The 13,872-nt window shown below is 37.0% G+C and overlaps 1 protein-coding gene across 6 annotated transcripts in view; it reads left to right on the forward strand.

The window, feature by feature from the left end:
* Window positions 1-13,872, forward strand: part of Ghr (growth hormone receptor) — a 239,236-nt gene that overhangs the window by 162,367 nt on the left and 62,997 nt on the right. For all 6 annotated transcript variants that reach the window (XM_019208905.1, XM_019208906.2, XM_019208904.2 and 3 more), the window contains exon 3: window positions 7,100-7,165. In XM_019208905.1, coding sequence (XP_019064450.1) covers window positions 7,100-7,165 — 66 coding nt within the window. The remainder of the gene's footprint in view (window positions 1-7,099; window positions 7,166-13,872) is intronic.

The following is a 13,872-nucleotide window of genomic DNA, read 5'->3' on the forward strand; positions in this document are numbered from 1 at the left end:
ACACACACACACACACACACACACACACACACACACACATACACACACACACGAGTCCAGGAAGGAAGAGTGGCAGAAACCCAGACCAACATGTTTATGAAGGTTATCTTTGCTCAGAGGGGAAAGAACACACCTTAAAACCTTTACCAGAGCATATGCTTTCTTAGGACACTTACTTCTGCCAATGTCAGCCCAACAAATAACAAGGACCACATCTAAGTACTAAAAGTCAAGTTCGCTGCTGTACACAAACCAGGAAAATGTATCCATCCAAGTGAAAGAAAGAAGTAGAGAAAATTAAAGAACCTATTGTTACTATTTTGTTCTGTTACCAGATATTAGGAGGGGGATAAATATTATGAAAACTACTTAAAATACACTCAGGTTTGAGTCTTCCTAGTCCCAACTTGTAGAATTTGATGATATGCTTTGTATTATTTATGCTTTTCCTTTTGTGAAAAGTGAAAAATCCAGAAACCATAAAATGTCTGATAAAATAATAACATAAAGGTATAATGCCTCCTAATTTTTCTTGAAACAGATATTTATTTACTTCACAATATGTCCTGAGTACTTACTATGTTGAAAAAAATGTAGAACTGCTATAGTGGACCAAAAAGAGCACAAGATCTTTGTCTTCAACTTCAGTTTACTATTCACTGGAAAATCAGATAACTAAGATATAAGTCTAGTAATGACATATGCCATGGCCCAGATTTTTTTAAGTGTTATGGAAGCATGAACAATGGTGACATGTATTCCAGCTGGGAGAAATGAGGGAGAAGGCAAACTGGCCTTGAAAGGAAGATGGAATTTCCACGTGGTCATATGGTAGAGGGCCTTGATTTGCAGCATTTGCCAATATTTGCAAATTAAATATTCCTGCAATGGCTGATTTCGAGTTAATGATGTGATGTCACTGAAAATACAGCTCCAGCACACCATCCATGAGTCACCATTGGAGCTCTAGATTTACTTAAATCAACCGATTTTGTCAGTAAGTTCAAAGGTATTAAAAGCATCTGAAACAACATTATAAGGAAAAAGATGCTTCTGTCTTTCTCCACAGTTGACCTGACCTCATAGTCCCTTGGTCTGCCCTTCCAATCTGGCCCTCCCCTGATTGATCTTGGCCCAATGCCAACCCAAGGTTCTCTTTGATCTTTTTAGTGTTGCTGTGATTAATCTGGGCTCCTGCTATCACGTGTCATAGAGAACTTGCTTACTGCTTATGGTGTTGGCACTCACTATGATCTCCATAATGAAAAACAGCTTTTGAGGTCAGCCAGCCAGTCAGGATGTTTCACTGCATTGTAACAGGAGGAAGAGAAAGCCAGAGGAACTTCTGAGAAGTTTTGTAGGAGGGAGATGCAGGTCAGCTAAGACCTAGCATTCATATTAAGGCTCCCGTTGCTACTCACAATAAATGCCACCTTGAATGTATTTTCCAAAAGTCATTCCACTTTTAACTGGCCTTGCAACACATAAGACTACATTTGAAAAGTCAGGTTCCACTATCTGTCTTTAATTGCAAACAGATGTCCTCAGTGCATGCATAAGCTTATGTCAGGAGGATGTTTGTATAAAGGCTCATCAAGCTGAGCACTGCCAGACAGGAAAGTGATATGAAAAACTTGAAGTTATTAAGAAACTTCTGCATTTATTCTCCTAAGCCAAAGACATGGCCTATGAGAATAAAAGTCTTCATAATCTCTCACACACATTGACTGTGGTTGCCTTGAGCTACTTTCAAAATACATATACAGCAAAATATGGCTGTTCTAAACTTATTTAATCATGAGTATGTGCTTCTTTTCACACGTTGGTTTCTCCTAAACCTTGTTATGTATCGTTTGTCTATCGAGCCCTTCTTCTATCCTTAAAAAGTGCTTGAAACCACCATCCAGCATCAATTTATGGTTCCTTTTTGTTTCTTTGTATAAATTCTCTTTCTCACATAATGCACTCTATGATTTATCATTGAAGTATGCAAGAAACACACTCCTTCATGGAGACTGAGGAGGCAAAGCTGTCCCTTTGAAAGGCTCAGAGATTTCCTGTTCAGATTACATAGGCTTCTTTAGAGTTGCCAAGAGTTAGTGTCAATGAGATAATAGGCTTTAGCTCAGGATAAACTGTGGGTGGAAATTCAGTTATCTAATGAGCCCCAAAAGACAGGTACCACTTAAAACATTCCCTTGACTTAGGGTACTAAGGGGTCCTCATAACCAAGAGGACAACTTCAGGCCACAAGGATTGGCTGAGTAATATGACCTATGACTGAGTGAAAGGAGGAGCCCAGGCTTTGAGGGTGTCATGTGTCTTACCTCTTCCTCACAGACTGACTCCTGCCGGAAGGTTGTTTCTGCCCAAAGCCTCAGTAATCCGGCTCCACCAATATTCTTTCTAGAATATGTGCATCTGCATCATCTGAATAAATCTCTGTGTTGATTTATCAAGCATCTCCTAATGAATAGCAGCCATGGGAGAATAGTGAGGCAGCCCTAAGAATGGAGCCCTGGAGAAGGTACAGTGCTCTAAGTAGAACAAGAAAGTATAATGGAGTTTCCCAAGTGTACCATGTCAGAAGAGTCACCTGGCAAGTAGGGGCATGAAGGGAAAAGTAAGCAGGCAGGTTCACAGGACCTTATTAACATACAGATTGGCCTGGCCCTTAGACGAGTTAACTTTGAATCCTTTACACTAATAATAATACCACTTTAGAATACTGTTGGGAGGGTGAAAAATAGAAAATCCATAAACTATGATTAGTATAATACCTGGTACATATTATGCATGCAACAAATACAGAATTTAAATACTGCATGCACATTTCTTCACTTTTCTGCCAGACCAGGCCCTTCAGTGGCAGCAGGATGGTCTGAGTACAGCATTAGTGTGGCCAACAATGAGTCTGAAGTTGAACCTTCCCAGGAGCAGACTGGGGAGGGATACAGACTTTGGCAATGGAGATTGTAGTTTGACAGAAAGCAGGGATAGGAAGGCAGAGGTGGATCTGGTCAGAGCTTTAGAGGTTGATATCTGAGCAGGGAAATTTGTAGAAAAATGAACAAGGACAAATAGACTTCAAAAAATCAGGAAAAAAATTAACAAATGAGATTTTCAAGGGGAGAGATGCTTTGCTGACAATAAACTATTTTTATTTGACTTTTTTATAGCCCAAAAGTCAAAATTTAAGAATTTGTAGTTCATCTTCATCTGCCTCATTTATTTAGCAAACTTTATTATTCTACTAGGTACCATCCTCCATGCTCATTGCAGATTACAAAAAATTAAATTGATAATATCTTCACAAGGAACTCAGTGGGCACCACAGGGCAAAGAAAAATAAGCAATTACGATCAGTGATACAAGATGAAACCCATGGCTGCTGGATGGAAGGCAGTGCAGCTGCCTAAGGGACGAAGTACAACCTTTCAGAGGAAGCCTGGAAATAAACATTCCATGGCAATGATGACATAAGTATTATCAGTCTTAACCATAAAATAACAATGGCAATGGTTAACATTTCCCTACGCTTATTTTATGGCAGATGCCATGCATGTGAGGCACTTTACACACATCATTTCCTGTATTTGTGTAGAATGGTTGCCATATATAGTAGTATGTTTCACTGACTTGTGTTTGCACTGTCTATTCAGGTTCTAAATGCCTCTGCCACACCACTGGTAAATTGCAATACTTGCCAGATCATTGATCCTCCTACTCTCATGGCGTTAATAATATGGTAGAGAATTTGAAGTGACTGTATTTAATCTCTGGCTAAATGTTTTATATAACTAGATTTGCAATTCTTACTCCAGAGTCGCTGACAGAAACAGAACCCATTGCCTATGTACAGCCTAACAGGGAGGATCTAAGTAGCCAGGGTCTTGCTGGTTTATCACAGCATCTTGTTCTCCTAAGTGCAATAACCCAAGCCCACAATATCCGATGTAAAAGTGTCACCAACTTTTCCATGGGAAAAGATATAACCCTACTGTCCGAATAGTGGCTGCCTAACAAAAATAAAAATAATAATAACAATAAGAATATCCAATACTCATAAACCACTTATATTGTAAACTAAATGATCTGCATGTACTAGCTGACTTAAACCATATATATATGTGTGTGTGTGTGTGTGTGTGTGTGTTTATACATATTTGTACATATATATATATATATATACATATATATGTTCCAATTTACAGACAGAGAAGCGGAGGTACAGATATATATATCCAGACAGTTGAGTATAATCTGAGTGTAAAAAAGCTTAGATTGTAGTTAGTTCTAGATATAGGACCTTGTTGTTGGGCAAATCCACTGAGAGGAGCCACATCTCAAAAGAGTGGCAGATTACTAATTTTGCAGAAACAAAATTAAATTCCTTTGCAAGGACCTCCCCAGTGTCTCTGACTTCAACTTAGCACATCCTGACTCAAGAGCCATCCACCACCAGCAGATCACAGCTCTTTGCATATCCTCAGTGCCTTTACATAGTGTCTGCCTTGGCTCCCACTGCCTTCTCTCTTCTTCATCACTTGTTTACTCAAGATTTAGCACTTATTTCAAGGAGTCACCTTTCCCAGAAAGCTTGTCCTGATTTCTTGAAGGCCACTCCATTGAACTTCCAATGCTTGACCACTTCTTTTATAGATCTCTGCCTAAAGCTGTAGGCTCCCAAAGGCTGCAGCTAATTTATTTTATAGCCCCAGAACTTACAAGGCCCTATAGGACCATGTTACTGATCTGTTGGAAATAAATAATGAATCTGATCCCTGCAGATCATTACCTTCAGACCACAGTTTGTGATGGTCTCATTAATTTTTGTTACTGTTGGAGCTCTGATTCTCTGCTTATGTGCTTTATTTGCTTCTCTTTTCCTGGTCAGCACTTTAGGCTTTAGGTACATGGCTTTGACAGTAATTAAAATTGATGACTGAGCTGACACTTCCATTTGCTAAGACAGCACAGTTTTGTTCAACGTGCTTTACTTCTGTAACCAGCATCCGCTCAGCACTGGCATAAATCTGTGGCCTTTCGACAAGGATGCCATTTTGTTCCTTTTATGTATTGATTCATCATGTATTGTAGAGCATGCTGGCTGAGTAAGGCTTTTTGCTTCATGAAACTATCACCAAATGTGCAATAAGGGGAAAGCACCGGATGTCTGCAAGGAAAACAAAATCCTAGTTTGCAAAGAGGCAGGGAGTCCAGGGCTTCCCAAGAATTTCCAAACTAGATGTTTGGCTCAGCTCTGTCCTGGGGGTCTCAGAACTGACCCTTACATTCCATTTCAATCATTGCTCTGCAAAAAACGTGTCCACTTTACTGCTGATCTTAAGCCTGGATAGTGCTGTCTGTTAGTTTTCTTAGATTCAAGCCAAAATTTTAAACAAACTTACTGGATAATTTTGACCAAAATAACACGTATATTTGTGTCACCATGTTTAACTTATTTTGAAACCATTTTATCAAATTATAACTGACATACAACAGGCTGTATGTGTTTAATGCATACAAATCATGAGTTTGAATATAAGTATACATTCCCGGAATCATCACCTCACTCTATGCCATAAGCCTGGCCATCACCTCCAAAAGTGTCCTTCCACTCTTTATTATTGTTTCTATGAATTTAATCTCTTTTCTTTGAATTATCAGAACTTTCTCAAGAGTATATTTGTCAGTGAAACAAGTCCTTTCACACTTAGAAGTTATATAAACTTATTAAAACTTTATAAAAGTAATATTCCAGTGTTCTTCTTGGAGAAAAGGAGAATGAAACAAAATGTTCTTTGAGTTGCAGCCAGCAATTAGTGATGGTGACAGGGATTATTCAACCTGTTAATGGTAATAATAAAGCCTTAGAGAGTACCCAGGCAACAAGTAGAGTTGAAGGCATTGTTAACATTGTTACAAATGCAGCTTTGCTTTCTGGTCAACCTAAAACTGATATGTAATACATTGTTTACTCTAGGAAAATATGTATTCTGTTTGCTTTTTTCAGTATATCATACTGGGACTGAAACCAGAGCTTTTCCACTGAGCTACATCCCCAGTCCCTTCCTTTATTTATTTATTTAATATTTACTTATTTAATTTTTTTGAGACAGGACCTTGCTAAGTCCATACATTGCCTATACTGATCATGGACTTGTGATCAAGTCTTGGTTTTGGTCCAGTGTATCCCCATCCTACGAAAGAAAGCCACCAGCCACCAAACAACTCACTAGAATACAAAACTACACTCATCACTCAAGAGTTTCCAAGTATTTAGGAGCTTGTATAGCTGGAAAGACCAAATATATATTTCACAAGTAGTAGCTTTATTACCCTTGAGGAAACACTTCATGATTGTTGTGAGCCTGGACCACAAGTGCAGCCCTAAATAAAACCCAGAGGGAACATAGAGGAACAACATTCTCCCCAAGCCCAGACAACAGGAACATGCTTTTGTAGCTGAGATACTTGCAAAGCAACCCTGGTGGAATGGAACTACATTGGTTGTTTTCCACTTTTGTCTGTCTTGGATGCAACTTGCTACTGGCATCAATGAAACTGCAGCTGGTTTTGAAATAGATAACTTCTTGCCCCATCCTCCATTAGAAAGTTCTGTGTCTCTCTTGTCCAACATTTGTTTTCCCCTCATTCCTTTCCTATTCCCAGGATTGTTCACATATTTCTGAAAATACAGTGAGTTTTCTGTTTTTGGACTGAACTGTTTTTATGCTACTTTGTAATATATGTGCTGCCGAAGCAAGCACTTTATACTGCTTTTTAAAAAGAATTTATGTTTCATCTCATTTTTGTAATAATCAAGTTTGAATTTAAACTATAAAGGAAGGCATTTTTTTCATTGTTCCCTACTGTATGTAGGCATGAGATCAGAGGTAATGAAGACCCAAAGGTTTCCATTTGCTCAGATTTTTTTTTTTAGTTCTTTTTAGTGATTAGGTGCAACTTTAATTTTTAAAATGAGGGTATTGCAAGAGAGCAAGTCAAATTTTATCATCTGAAAATGATGCTGTAACAGGATCATGTCAGATCATTATTTTCACAGAGATGACCAGTTCTTTTCTTCTTCTTCCAGCCACAGCAGCTACTCCTGACAGAGCGCCCCCAAGTCTGCAGAGAGTTAATGCAAGCCTGGAAACAAGTAAGAATTTCAGTCATGTTGCAGTCTTCGGTGTTATTTTTCCATGCTCTAAAGTACTTTCTTTTCTTGTTTCCTTTGGGATTGATAACTAAGTCACTAAAATAAATAAGGCAAACAACAATAATATTTTCAGGATTTATTTTTCAATTTTTTACAAGTCTATTTCTTATCTATTTTGCTTATGGTGGGAGGTGAAGTAAGACCAAATTAATGGAGGGAAAAAAGAAGAAATGATTTTATTATTATAGATCAACAGTTGTTGAATTTAGGCAACTGTCTCTTTTCAAAACATTTTCAAATCATTACTATTATTATTTTGAGGTATTTATCTAATGATTATATTGGCAGAAAGCTAAACTTACCCTTCCAGGTTGTTGTATCTTTCAAAATTCTGCCTTCATATAGCTGTCTCTTCTCTTTGGAATGACATCACATCTCCCCTTCTTGCTCTTCAACAATCTCCACATCATCCATAAGACTGAACTCAAACAAGTGGATCTTAGGGAAGCTTCCCCGAATCCTTTAGGCCCAAAATGATTTTTGTCTTCTGTGCTTCCATGGAATTTTGCCTGCAGTTTTCACATTTTCATGTGCATGTTGGCACTGTATGCTGAACTCACTGGATTGGGTGGGCTGCATGAATGAATTTATTGCATTCAACTTTAATTTTTTTTTGGGGGGGGTACTTGGGATCGAACTCAGGTCCTGGCACTTTCAAGTCAGGCTCCAGAAACACTGAGCTAAATCCCCAGCCCCATTCAACTTTAATTTAAAACCTACATTTGTGCTCTTTCTAAATTCCTTACATCACCTAAAAATCACTGATCTCAGATAGGAACTTCTTTATTTAAATTTTAAGGATAGATTTTTGTTAACCAGTTGAAGTATGCGTTAGAGTCCTTATTATGCAGTAAAGAAAGGGAAGACAGTGTGCCAGTTGAGCTTAAGCTATTGCTGTTTTGTGGGTAATTCTAGTGTCATAAAACCATAATTTGGATTTTATGACTCAATTGCAGAGTACATTTCTAATGTGAGATTTAAACATTATTTCCTTGGAAGTGACCCAAATAATAGCTGATGCTATTTTTAACAAATGTCATCCACTTGTTATTTGTGTCAGACCACAAACTGTACAATCTGCCTGACTTAGAAGAATCTGACATGTTAATCTGCTTCTAAGTAACATGAAGGATTGCTAAACAAACAAACATACAAAAAAATGGGTAGTTGTTTGATTATCTTTGGGTTATGCTAGCTAGTATATTCTAAAGCCTCATTCAATAAGTAAAATGACCTTTAATTTTTCTTACTGTAAAGAAATGAGGAGGGACTAATTAAAGATGTTTTACTAATAGTGTACAAATTATATAGGAACCATCTGCCACACAAGATAGTGCCTTCTACTTTTCCCTCAAATGGTATCGTATTTCCCCCAAAATAAGACCTACCCAGAAAACAAATTCCAGCATGATTTTAGAGGAGACATCATGCTAGAACTCGTTTCTGGGTAGGTCTTGTTTTAGGGAAAAAGGGTATTATGCTTTCTCCAGAGTCTGAGGTGCTTAACCATCTTGTCTTGTTGAAGTACAACATCTAGATAAGGCAGATGTGTTGAATAGCTTCCTACCAGTCACTTGGCATGTTGTGGTTTTCTGTCTTTGTGATAAGAAGATTAACTACTTGTCATTCACATAATGGAGACTCACAGACATGACATCCTTACACAAGGAAAGACCTTATCTTTCTACATTTTCTTATCAGAAATCACCTGCTCTCTGTCCCAGGAATAACTGGATGAATTAAATCCTGCTGTGGGGTTTTCTGGACCAGGACACACCTGCCACAGGCCATGTGCTTGACGTGAGCCACCTTATCACAGAAGCATCTCATCCAGATGTGACAGACCCAGATGCTCACACTACCTCCCTGTGTCACTGTTACATTGTCACTGTATTTCAAATCCTTTTCTGTGCTGTGCACCCAACATTAGGGTCTCCATCCTGAGAAACTAAAATACTGCTCTGACATCAAGAGCCTCACATTATCCCTAGAGAGTTAATTTTACATGTGAAATAGGCTGACAATACTCTATTATTTATACCTTTCCTACTTGTATTTTTTTTAAATTCTCAAGTTCAAAACAAAGCCCTATAAAAGAAAAATAAAATAAAATCCCTTTCAGAGATTTTTATGAACATTTGGGCCAAATATATAATATTTTATTAAAAGCAAAATTTTCAGATTATTGCACATCTCTCTGAGGGTTATCTTCCTCTTGTTTTAAAAAGGTCATTACTTTTTCTGAAATTTTCATGTATTAGAAAAAAACAAATTTTTTGATCAGTGGCATTTCTACCTTGAATTAAATATCCAACTGGAAGTGGAGCAAAATATTAAAATATCATTGACAAATGTATATACATATATATGTGTGTGTGTGTGTGTGTGTGTATACATATATATATCATTGACTGCCCCTAAACCATAAGTTAGTCTAAGATTTTAAGAAAACAAGCACTATGTATATAAACATTAATGATTAAGATAAAAATTAAGTTTTGAAAGAACTCCAAAAGATTTTCAAAATAGATGGACAATCATGAATAGAAATAAAAGATCCAAAAGGGAAGAAGAAGTGGAAGGGGTAGGGAAAAGGAAGAAAGAGAAAGGAAAAAATATGAGAAAAGAAAAAGTGGAAACAAAGTCTTTGTAAATAGGGAGGGGTATAGGAGTTGAAGGGAGTGCAGGGGAATGGGAAAAAATAGGAACCACTATATGTCATATAAAAGTATAAATTTCCAATGATGAATGTCATTATATTGTATATCTAAATTGTACCACTAAACTTACTGAATAAAAAATAAATAAATGGACACTGCAAATGAATTACTTCAAATTTTTAGAAGTTCATGAATAATTTTCCTCACAACTGTGAATTAGTTTCACTTTTCACATTTTATAAACACTTTTACAAGACAAAACTTTAATATAGTAAACACCATCTTGCTTGTTCAGGTCTTTATGTGGACCTTACATGTTCTTAACTGGACTCTTAGCCTCCTAATTTTTCTTCCTACCTTCTATTTTTCCCTTTTCCAAGCCACCCTACTCTGCTTCCAGATTAATTCCTGCCTACTTCTAATTCAGTGATTCTTCTATATAGTCACTTTCAATGGCTCACCACTGTTTTCTAAACTACAAACAAATTCATCTCCTAGACATTCAAGAAATTCTACAACATGGACTTTGGTTCTTTCCCATCTCCTTTGTATGCAATGCACCCCCCATTTATGTTTCCTGTATTTTTACCTTATTATATCTTCCTGGCCATTTGTTCCCTCCTCTTTCTTCCCAGGTGGAGACAATCTTCAGGGAATTTTGTCCTTTAAGGCGTGTTCACAATTCACTGTATCCATAGAATTATCCCAGTTCCCCCAAGCGGATACGTGCTTCCTCTCTGGAATCTCTGTAGCTCTTTCTCACTCTATGGAAAAGATATTATAGCACAGTGGTTTAAGAACTCGGCCACTGGAATGGACAGCTTTACTTTTAGTCCCAATTCTATTGAATACCTCCTGCATGATCTTATCTAAATTTTATGACTTCTCCATCGTGCTTTATTTGATCCCTAAAATAGAAATACTAATAATAGCTATACATAAGATAGTTGTGAGAATTACAAATGTTGATATATTTCAAGTAAAGTAGTAAATGGCCCCATTGTAAGCTTCCATGGCGTTTATTGTATTTTCTCATATCTTTTGTTTTATTCTAATGTGTATTGTATTGAAATTATGAAATTACATATACTTAACTTATGAAATTACACATAATTTAACTGTATTTTAAATTATAAAGTCATTATATCATTTGATTCAACCTAATGTGTATAGATTTTTGTATGTTTTCTGCCCCCATTAATAAACTGTACTAACCCTAATCTAGGCGCTATAACTCCTTATATTCTACAGTACTTAATTAATAGTTGTTGAATTTTGCACTCCCCTCCAAAAAAGGAAGCTACTCTTACTCTAACATCTTAAGTACTCTTTGGCTACAACTAAGTTTCATCCATGTAGATCAGTAGTCATTTATTAAAGATGAAGGATAAGGCTGGGGATGTGCTCAGTGGTGCCACACCTGGGCTGGCGAGCTCAAAGTCCTGGATTTGATTCCCAGTAAAAAGGAAAAGAAAAAAAAAAAAGATGAAGGATAAAGATATAAAAGATATGCAGAAATGGAAATTTTTCTTGTCCATTGCTGAGTATAAATATTTAGTCTTTCCTAAAACCCTTCCAACAAACCTGAATTTCAGTTATAGAATGAATGTCATAGGTTAATTTTGGGACATATTGCAGACTACCATATGGCATCCTTTTTACGTCTTATTGGCCCTTTCACTTGCACAGAAATAGCTAGTTAGTAGCCCTGCACCTGGCTGCAGCCTATCACTGCCCCCATAACTGCTGAACAGCTCTCTCAGTTTTGAGAACTCTTATGTAGCAGATAGTTTCAACATTAAGTCATACTACTTGACAGCAGAGTTGAAAGAAGCTCAACATAAGGCAAGTGTGCCTTTGAAGGGATGGGGCCTTAGAGTGAATGTGCAGCATTTCTTTGTTACAAGGAATTTGAGCTTTGGACATGTGTTAGGAAGCAGAACTGATAGTTCTAACACTGGTGCTGGTTTCAAATTCTTCACAGTCGACTTATTTATAAAGGATTCAGCAAATGATTCAGTAAGTAAACACAGATTGTGGCGATCCCTTTTAAGGAAGCTGTTTATGTTGGCTTTTTCCTTGCACCCATACAAATGGTAAGCCCTCCTGACTCACATGCAGCACTAATCTCCAGATGATGCCAAACATTCCAGGAATATTATTTATCCCTCTTCCTTACTTCTTAGAATATAGGAGCCCTGCAAGTAGAATTATGGACTCTGTACAAGGAAAATCGAGGTAAGGAGAAGCCAATTTAAAGAGGTCTCTCAACACACCAAACAGAAAGCAACAAAAATGTCAGTGCAGTGCTATGTATCTTTCCTTACATAGGCAAAAAGAAGTGTAGGTAATGTATAGCAGTAATTCAAACAAAGCAGCCATGTTAACTTATCTCAAATACAGACTGCAGTGACTGTTTTCCAGCCTGAAATATGCAGATAATCATTGTGATTAGTTTCATACATCTTTGTGCCTTAATCTACACAGCCTTGTTATTGTTTGGAAATAAAGATTCTTTGTAAGATAAATGTTATGTCTTCACTTTTTTTTCTCCCTTAACTTCCAATAGTCTGTTGAGCCATAATCTGTGGTAAATAGATATTTATTGCTTATTTACAAGCAACCTTTTCTTTTCTGTGCACATGCTAAACTTGCTGTTATTAAAGCTCTGGAATGGTGATCCTTTTAAATGGCAAACATATTTAGCCAGCTTTTGCACCTCTTTTGGAAACCAAACAACAAGAAAACAAGAAAGCCTTAATCTTCAAAGTGAGTATATTTTTTAAGTCTGAAAAGGATGAGTAAAGTTCTCCTTAAAAATTCCAGTGTGCCTGTGAATATTGTATATACTGATTCCTAGCATGGTTTCTCTGCCAGAGTACAACACACATTTTTTTAAAGGATGAAATCCAAGACAAACATTCCTTCACCCTGGGTGACCCCATTGGGTGGTAAACACTTTTTGGTGACTCCAGAAGGCTAGCATCCAAGAGTTAGTTGTGACCTTTGAGTGCTTGCCTGCAGCCTGCTGATTTGCTGCTTAGCCCCGCGGTTTTAAAAACAACTCTTTAATCTTTGAACTCAAGAGAACCCCAGCTTCTGCACATAGGAGCCTCTCACTGGAACAGGACATATGAAGCTGTCATTCCAGAGGGGGCCTTCATCCACAGAGTGCCTACTTGGATGCATAGTCTTTCTAGATAATATACACTTGTGTACAAATAAAATATTTTTTTCAGCTTTAATTGAGTTTATTGGCACATTTTAGGGATACAGTACAGTTACATTCATTGTTGGGATCTTGTACCTCCACATGACAAGTCTTGATTCTCATTTTTTTCCCCTTACTCAAATAAAATATTTTTAATCTTCTGTAGATGTGCCCTGACTTTTATACAAGTTAATCTATATAGAAAGCAGACTACACGTCAAATGTAAAAAAGATTTATGGCTTTAACAATGTATTCAAGTATACGTACTGTTTAGTCTCCTGAAGAAAATTACCTTCAGTTTAGAAATTATCATTAATGAAAATACAGGATTCATTCTACTAGTTTGTTTCATTGTCAAAGTCTTCTGCAATAAACTGTATAGTGAGGAAAGGATTAACTGTACCTGCTAATCGGTCATGGACATATAGAAATTTCATTCATCGCTGTTAAAGTTATTCCAGCACATGAAAGCTGAGCACATGAATGTTTGGTGATGGATTCCATAGGCGATTTCTTGCAACTGGCTGTCTGAGATGAACCATCATTATGGCATATTTATTTCATGAAAAGTCAGTACAACACAAAGCTCCTGTTTCAGGGAAAACCTGACTTTGCAGGTCTGTAGATCTTCTATAAATTGCAACTACTAAATATATGCTAAAGAATATAGATTTAAAGAGTGAAGGGAGGGCAGGGGTATGGGGAAAAAATGAGAACCAAGATCTGTCATGTAAAGGTACACGATCCCAATGATAAATGTAACTGTACTATATAC

This window comes from Fukomys damarensis, unplaced genomic scaffold (assembly GCF_012274545.1).
Source record: "Fukomys damarensis isolate Sample0158 unplaced genomic scaffold, DMR_v1.0_HiC HiC_scaffold_1, whole genome shotgun sequence".
Lineage (NCBI taxonomy): Eukaryota > Metazoa > Chordata > Mammalia > Rodentia > Bathyergidae > Fukomys > Fukomys damarensis.